The sequence below is a fragment of the Lipotes vexillifer genome, unplaced genomic scaffold (genome assembly GCF_000442215.2).
Source record: "Lipotes vexillifer unplaced genomic scaffold, Lipotes_vexillifer_v1.1 scaffold83, whole genome shotgun sequence".
NCBI classification, from domain to species: domain Eukaryota; kingdom Metazoa; phylum Chordata; class Mammalia; order Artiodactyla; family Lipotidae; genus Lipotes; species Lipotes vexillifer.
The window spans coordinates 16,238-24,804 of NW_006799780.1; the positions used below are offsets into that span (position 1 = coordinate 16,238).

Below are 8,567 nucleotides of genomic sequence, written 5' to 3' on the forward strand. Positions count from 1 at the left end.
GGGGCGTGCCCTTCCCTGATGGCCCATGGGGCAGCAGCAGCTCACACCTGTTCCTTCTCGTGATTAAAAACAGACTCAGTTACTTCCACTCGAATCTCTTGTCACTGTCAATTTTCATCTTCTTGGGAACAAATGTGCTGGGGTGAAACTCCCGGGTATATAGGCTTATAGTTTAATTGTAAACATCTGTTGACAGAGCCCTGCACTGGCTGAACAGGTATGAAGTTACGTATTTCCTTCCTCTTTTTGTTTATTTTTAATCTGTGTTTATCACGACTCTGTATTTGTTGTCTGATTACTAACTTCCAAACACTTTGAACAGGCTCCATCGTTGGGGAGTGAGGATTAGGGAAGAGAAAAACTCACCCACAAAGATCTCTGCGGCTTGCTCTAGATGGGCAGAATGCTTGGTTAATTGACGATTATCATGGTTTGACAACCATCACCTGGGGCGTGGGCTGACAGGGGATGGCAATATTCCGTTTTAATGAAGGTGTTGATGTTTCCCCACCCACTTATCCTTCACAAATGTTCTTTCCCTGGCTTTGGTGGCCTGCCCTCGGGTGGTCCCTTCTGCTGCCAACACTGCCCACCCAGCTGGAGATTGCCATGGACACCATGATTAGAATCTTCCACGCTACTCCTGCAAGGAGGGGGACAGGTTCAAGATCAACAAGGGGGAGCTGAAAATGCTCCTGCAGCGACACCTCACAGAATTCCTCTCGGTGAGTCTGGCTTTTCTCCCCAACCATTCGAGGGTGGATGCGGTGCACATTCAGGGATAGCCTCCATGTACACCACCAACTCCTGTGTCCTGCTGCACATTGTATAATTCCTATTGAGATTCTAAATACAGGGAAGCAAACACTAGAGACCTTTGTTTTCTGTGTCTGTAGGCATGTGCGCTTTTCTGTAGTGCCTAGGGTTAGGGTTTCCAGTGTTGGAAATTATATTTGAGGCTTTTATCAATTATTCAATGTCGTAGTACAGCAAAGGTATAGCTAGTTATACTGGGAGTTATAACTAGTGACACAAGTATACCTGGAGCTCTGTCCTGCTGTCTATAAATGAATAAATATTATGTTTGGGGCCAGAAATGAAGCCTGGGGTATTTATGATATGATGGCAAATTTTCTAGTGAATAACAAATACCAGGTGAGTTTGTCAGCCAAGAACAAGCTGATTGGGATTGACCAAAAGGGTGTGTCTGGCCAGTGACCAGTTGGGTAGCAAATAGATTTACATCTCAAAACAGCCAGAAGTTCAATAAAACCGCTCGTGAAACCTTACAATGGAGTGTTTGGAGCCTGCTCTCAAGAAAATGCTCACTTTTGTGTTTTTGGAGTTGCCTTGAATTGATTTTAGCACGTGTAATAGCCTGGCATGATGTTATTCTGTCCAAACCCTGTGTTAAGACGATAGTAATTATAATTATGACACTCTTTTATCCCCACCCTCTATGGGAAAAGCTTAAAGTAAAAATTTTTAACATACAATACCTTTTCAGTAATTTTAAGAGTCCCTGAGAACATTTTTCTTTTTCAAATTCAGTTTGGCTACTGTATTACATAACATTTAGGGTAAAAAACTCAGTAGGCCACACTTGGCACATTGATTTATTCAAGTGAAATTTATAATTGTTCTTGATTGAGTTGATTTTGATCAATTCAATTTAAATTTCCAGCCATTTAATGGTTGGCAGCTAATGAGAGGACAATGGGGAGTTCTTGGAGGAAGTGAATTATACTTTTGGAAACATTTCTCATCAGCCTCTTATCATAGGAAAGGTAGGTGCTTCACCGCCCCACCCTTTCTGAACCCTGATCTCCTCAATGGGCTCCTTGCTTTCCTTTCCACCTATAAAATGGAGTCATCCTTATAAGATCTACCCTTTATTGGGTGCCTCTGTTTTGTTTTGCGACACACAAAACAGGCTGCCAGCTAAAATATTACGTGACCCATGCAATATTTGGGACATACTTATACTAAACAAGTATTCATTGCTCATCTGAAATCCACATTTGATTGGGCATCCTGAATTTTTATTTGCTAAATCTAACAACGTGGTGCTAAGCACTTATAAAAGCGTGTTGAAGTGGCCCCCAAATTTGTGGGAGATATTTTTTTCCTCATTTGATAAATTAGGACATTTTAAAATGTTAAGTGATTTGCTCCAAGTCCCAGTGTTGGTAAATGGCAGAGCCACTCACTATCCCCCTTTGGCTTCAAGGCTTCCTTCTTTTCATGTCCCCCTGATTTCCTCCCCAGGGGTCCTGGCCTTCAACCTGTCCAGTAAATGCATTTTCTTCATCAGCAGCTCACTTTGATGTGCTGCTGTTTGCTCCTCTTGGTGTTTAGGTCTGAGGATTATATGGTGTTGGGGGGGGGGGGGGGGGGAGGCTGGGGGGGGGGGGGGGGGGCGGGCAGGAGCCCAGACTCATTTAGAATGTGTGCCTGGTTCAAACCTCCCTGCAAATAGGCTCTTGGAAATTGCTTTAGATGCTAAAAATGGAAATGCAAACTTTAATGTAGATAAAAGGAAAATACGATTTCAGTTGTCATTATGAACCTCAGAGCTTGGGAGTTAGAAATTTTCTTTTTCCTTTTAGTGTCAAAAGGATCCCGAGTTGGTTGATAAGATAATGCAGGATCTGGATGCCAATAAGGACAACGAAGTGGATTTTAATGAATTCGTGGTCAGGGTGGCAGCTCTGATGGACCGTTGCTTGTAATGATTACTTTGTAGAACAGTTGAAGAAGAAAGGAAAGACAAGTAGTAAGCTAGTCTAAAGCTAATCCACAGTTATTTACCGACTGTTCATCTATACCCTCCAGATCCATAGTCATAGTAATGCCATTTATAGCTATAATATACATATAATTAGTTGCTAGTGTTAGTAAATGATGCATACCTTAGTATATTGACTTTAAATAAATATTCCAAATTTTATATGCCCTTCTTGAAATTTTCCTATATATATTTTTTAAATTGAAGAATAGTTGGTTTACAATGTTGGGTTAGCTTGAGGTGTACATCAAAGTGATTCAGTATCTATTCTTTTTCAGATTTTTTTCCATTATAATTTATTACATGATATTGAATACATTGGGTTGGCCAAAAAGTTCGTTCAGGTGTTTCCGTATCATCCTACAGAAAAACTTGAACGAACGTTCTGCCCAGCCCAATAGTTCCCTGTGCTATACAGTAGGTCCTTGTTGTTTATCTATTTTATATATAGTAGTGTGTATCTATTCATCTCAAGTAAAGATGTTATATACTTTTTTTGTCTGTCAAAGAGAGAGCATCACAAAAATTTAGCTCTTTCAAATGAGACTAGAACTCAGCAAATTTCTCAGACATTCATCGTCCTTAAATTGGACTTTGAAATTATCCTATTAAAGAAATAAAGTGGCTCTTGCACCCTCTTGTGATTCTGCTTCGAGAAGACAAAGCTGTGAGGGTCTGTAAGCAGAAAAGCTGATAAGTGGAAGGAAGTGCTGGCTTTTGCAGTGAGTTAGCTCAGGGAAGGGGTAAGTCCAGGCCTAGGTGCTCAAGCCAAGAGAGTGCGGCCAGCAACCCTTGGGGGCTGGTGTAGAAATACCTCCTTGTCCCTGGGGTCAGGTGATTCTGAAGCAAGTGTCTTAACGCCATTTCCCAGGGCTTCCCCTGGGCTGAGCTTCTGTGGCCCCCAGGGGAGGAGGCCTTGGTCTCGAACCTGCTCTGGGCTGCCTTCCCTTCCTGGTCTCGCTGTGAAGCCCCACCCATGTGTCCTGCATCTCTCAAACTACTTGTGTCAGGGTCTGCTTGGAGGAAACCCAAACTATGACAGATCCTTTGCAGGGGTCCCCAACCTTTTCGGCACCAGGGACCGGTTCCGTTGGAAGACCGGTTTTCCACGGACAGACGGGATGCGGGTGGGGGCGGGTGGGGGATGGTTCAGGCGGAAATGCGAGCGAAGGGGAGAGGCGGATGAAGCTTCCCTCGCTTGCCCGCTGCCCACCTCCTGCTGTGCGGACCAGTTCCTAGCAGGCCACGAACTGGTACCCGTCCGCGGCTCGGGGGTTGGGGAGCCCTGCTTTGGAGAATTTAAGAAAGGGAATGGTGTGATTATATTTATAATTTTAAGTGCTCAGACCAGCCACCGTGTGAACAAAGGGCTAGAGAGAGGGCAAGTGTGGAAGAGGATGACCTACTAGGAGGCCGAATGCTGTGGTCTGAGGGAGAGACGATGGTATCTCCGGCCGGGGTCTGAGCAATGGAGATGAAGAAAAGCAGTTGAATTTGCTGTCTTTTGGAGGTGGGAGTCATAGGACTTGCTGAGGGATTGGTAACCAAGTGTAGGAAAAGAGAGCAGTCCAGGACGATAGAACGGGTACTGCTGTTGCCTATCTGAGTCCATTCTACCTTTCTTCCATAGGTCAGAGCCCTGATTTATGCAGGGTGGCAACGTGCTTAGCTAAAAAGCCATATTTCCCAGCTTCTCTTGTGTCTGAGGTAGAGCTTGTAACAGTTCCGGGCAATGAGAGATAAGCAGAAATCTACTAGGGATTTCTGGGAGTGTTTTGCTCTTTCCATATAGGCTCTGTGCCTTCCACCTTGTTAATTCCTTCCTTTTCTTTCCATTGGCATGTGAATGTGAGGCTGGAGGTGGGGCTGCCATCTTGCACCCATGAGGACGGTGAAGAAAAAAGATAGAAGGAGCCGGGACATTGTTAGCTTAGGGGGACCAGTGCACAGCTCTGGTCTGCCTGCCTGTGGTCCTCTTATTATATGAAAATAAACAAACAAAAAAACCCTGCTCTCTGGTTAAGGTGGATTCTGTTAACATGCAGCTGAATGCAATCCCTAACGTTTAGATTTTTGGTCAAGCAAATGATGCAATTTACTAAATGGGAAAGACTGGGGTAGGAGGGGCTTTATGTGGGGACATTGAGGGGAATAGCTCTGTTTAAAATCCCTATTGAACATCTAAGTGGAGATATCATGTGCAGTTGGATATATGATCTTGTCCAGAGCTCAGGGTAAACAGGGAACTGGAGATACAGATTTGGGAGTCATTAGCATCTAGATGGTATTAAGCCACAGGACTAGAGGAGCTCACTTAGGATGAGAATGTGGGTAGAGAAGAAGAAAGGTCCAACAGTTTAGCTTTCAGCAGAAAGAGGAGCCAACAAATGATACACCAAAGGCATAGTCAGGGAGTAGAAGGAAAACCAGGTAAGCGCAGTACGTTAGAAGCCTAGGGGAGAAAGTCTCTGGAGAAGGAAAGAGGGTGAAATCCACTGAGAGGAGGAGTAAGTTGAGAACAGAGACCAGACCTTTAGATTTGCCAAGGTAGAGATCATCAGTAACATCAAGGACCCTGACCAAAGTGATTCTGCTTACAGAGGTGCCTATCTCCCTATCTGGCTGATAGTAGGTGCTCAATAAATATCTAATAAACAAATAAAAGAATCTGCCAATTGTTGACTTTCTAGTGCTAAGACCTGTCATTTTGTTCTTTAAATAGGATTTTTTTTGTTGTTCCCCTTAAGCCCATTCTGAGCAGATAGGACAGAGAGAATTTAGAGGTCAGAATATTCTAGAGGTGTATACCCTTGGTATTTATTTACTCCTATCTGTCAAAATGTTGGAAGAGATAATGAGAAGAAAAAATTGAACACTTTTTTCAGAGATGTTTAGGCTCTTTTCTTATAAGCAGCCATATTAATTATTCAAGAGAAGGTCTGACTATTTCTCAGGGACCTTTAAACTTTTCATTTTAATTTGGTCCAAAGTTTACATATTGAAAAATGGGCCACTAAATCATGAGAAGTAAATCCAAAAATTTCCTCATGTTCTATTAAAGGAAGGACATTCTCAACAGAGAGAAATAAATGGAAAAGCAATGTTCATTTCATGGTGTTTCTAAAAATTGATGAAAAGTTAGGAAAAGCAATTTATGTGTCAAATTAGATTTCAAATGAGTAAGAATTACATGATGTACCAAAAGCTCTTTTCTAGTAATGGAGAGGCTTTCTTTTGTGTGTACGTGTTAGGTACTTACAATAAGTTTGTAGGAGGCAAAACCGATTATTTCTTCCGCCCAGAGGCCCTGGCCTTGCATTTGCTGGAGCTTAAATCAGCTTTAAACAATATTCAAGGGTCATCTCTAAATTAGCACATTCTGATGTTTAACATTTTCTCAGTGTGGTTATGGAAGACAATAGCCTACATCTGCTTGGGGCCCTGGGCTTGAGATATGGCTGACGATACAAACAGCTAGAAAGCATTAAAGAAAAACAAAAACCTTAAGTTTTAATTTTAAAAACAGATTTTGTTTTTCCTTAAGAATCGTGGGGTTAAGGAAGGCTTTACAGAGGCAAAGAAATGGGGCAAGGATATTAAAGAGAGAACTTGGGCAAAGTCACACAGGTATGAAAGAACAGGACATGTTGGGGAGAATGCTGTTGTTTGGGGCACCCTAGGGTATGGGGTGTGGGAGAGCAGGAAATGGGGCTGGAGAGGTAGACAGGGCTCAGAATCAGAAAGGGCCTTGGGTGTTAATGTGAGAAATTTGAAATTTATCCTGAATGTTATGAGAAACCGTTGTAGGATTTTATGTATTTTTTTCTTATTACTTAGAGCAGTTTTTATGTCTCTAAATGTCCCCCTAAAATATTTAAATCTTTAAAGCAGTGGTTTTGAACTCTAACTTCACATTACACTCACCCAAGGTATTGCATAAAAATATAGATGAATATAAGCTCCATCCCCACTAAGATTCTGATTCAATTGGTCTGGGAACAGGACCCAGGAATTAGAATTTTAAAAAGAGCACCAGGTGATTCTAAATGCAAACAGGGTTGAAAAACCCTCCTTTTTATGGTGACTTGCTTAATCAAGTAATCAGATCAACTTCTGGCTGAGAAGTGTGCGGGGACAGTGGCTGCTCCAACTTTAATGTGTGTGAACCATCTGGTGATCCGATTCTGCATCGGTAGGTCTGGGCTGGGGCCTGAGGTTCTGCATTTCTAAGAAACTCCTAGACGTTGACAGTGCTGATAGAAATGCTCTAGGATGAAGAGGAAAGGGTCGGAACAAAAGTATGGAGGTGCTGTTTTGGAAGCAGTTACCTGTAGAATAGTTCTTGCTGGGGAATACTCCTTTTGGAAGAATATAAGACAACACAAGACATTAGGCACAGAGAGGGCTGGGGGAGAGGTGGAAGCATCCAGGAAGGAACATTCCCTAAGGCCCCAGGGGAGGGGGAGGAACAGTCTGCCACCGGACTGCCTTGTGTTGTTACTGAACACAAGTTCATGCGCCCGAAGCACAGAGAGGCCAAACAGAAACGTCAGGATTTGGAGCAGAGAAAAGTTTATTGCAGGGCCAAGCAAGGAGAATGGGTGTCTGGTGCTCTAAAAAACCCCGACCTCCCCAATGGTTTGGAGGACAAGCTTTTATATGCAAAATTTAGAGTGAGGGCTGCAGGGTGTGTGACTTTCTTCTGATTGGTTGGTGGTGAGGTAACAGGGTGGTGCTCCAGGAATCTTGTGCTCCGCCTGTCGTCACCATCCTCTACCTGGGTGGGGGCCTTAGTTCTGCAGAAGAACTCAAAGATATTGTTACATATATTCCTTGAGGAGGAACGAGGATCCTGCTCTGTAGTTTCTTGATTTTTGCTACTTTGTTTTTGCATTCCTTCACTTCCCTGATTAGCCACTGTTTGAATCTGCTCTCCTACACCTCATACTCTAGGGTGCCCCAAACCACTGGCATTCTCCCCAGCAGGTACCGTTGCTTCATAACTTCTTATTCTGCAAATAAGAAATGGGGCAGGGGGGTGGACACAGAAAGGCTTTTGTATCCAGGAGGGCCCCACAGGGTCTTCCTCAGATTCAAGGTCAAAGATCTTGGACAAGTTATTTAACTTCTTTAAGCCTCATTTTTCTGGCATGTCTCAACTCTAGTGGCTCACCTGTATCAGTCGACAAGGAACACATTGATCGGTGGGATCCCTAGGCCCCACCCCTGTCCAAATGAACCAGAAAGGAGGAAAGGGGTAGGTGAGCATTTGCATTGATAGCAAGCTCTCTCGGTGGATATTATGTACCCTCAACTCGCAGAACTAGAACTCTGGTGGTTAAAATAAGATAGCAAGTGCCTGGAACATAATAAGTGCTCAATAAGTGGTAACCCTATGGGTGAAGATGGTGGTAATGGTGACACGTGAGCACTTCTGGTCCAGCCTCGTTCTGCAGCTCATGGGTTTTATCCAACCTTCTCTCTCAAGTCGGTGCCTCCAGCTGCCTGCCACCAGAAGAGGCTACTGTTCCCCTTGAGTTCTCCCACTTTCTCAGAGTTTCTTTTCAAGAAATGGAACACTATGCAGTCATTACACACGTGTTTTCAAAGACCATTGACTATAATGGAAAGTGCCTAGTATATAATATTAACTTTAAATAACAGTGTGTCTGATATGGTCCCAATTTGGTTTCAAAAAAGTGCTATAGCGTGAGTTTTTAAGATACTGCTTTGTTCCTACTTGCAATTTTTACTTTTCTTTATCCCAACCAAGAGGAGA

General features: G+C 43.2%; 1 protein-coding gene across 1 annotated transcript; it reads left to right on the plus strand.

Moving 5' to 3' along the window:
* The first annotated feature begins 535 nt into the window (after positions 1–535).
* Positions 536–2,800, plus strand: S100Z (S100 calcium binding protein Z). Its single transcript, XM_007471948.1, is given in 4 exon segments — positions 536–634; positions 637–725; positions 2,610–2,714; positions 2,716–2,800. Coding segments are annotated over 4 exon segments (294 nt in total). The 5' UTR covers positions 536–609; the 3' UTR covers positions 2,791–2,800.
* The last annotated feature ends 5,767 nt before the right edge of the window (positions 2,801–8,567 follow it).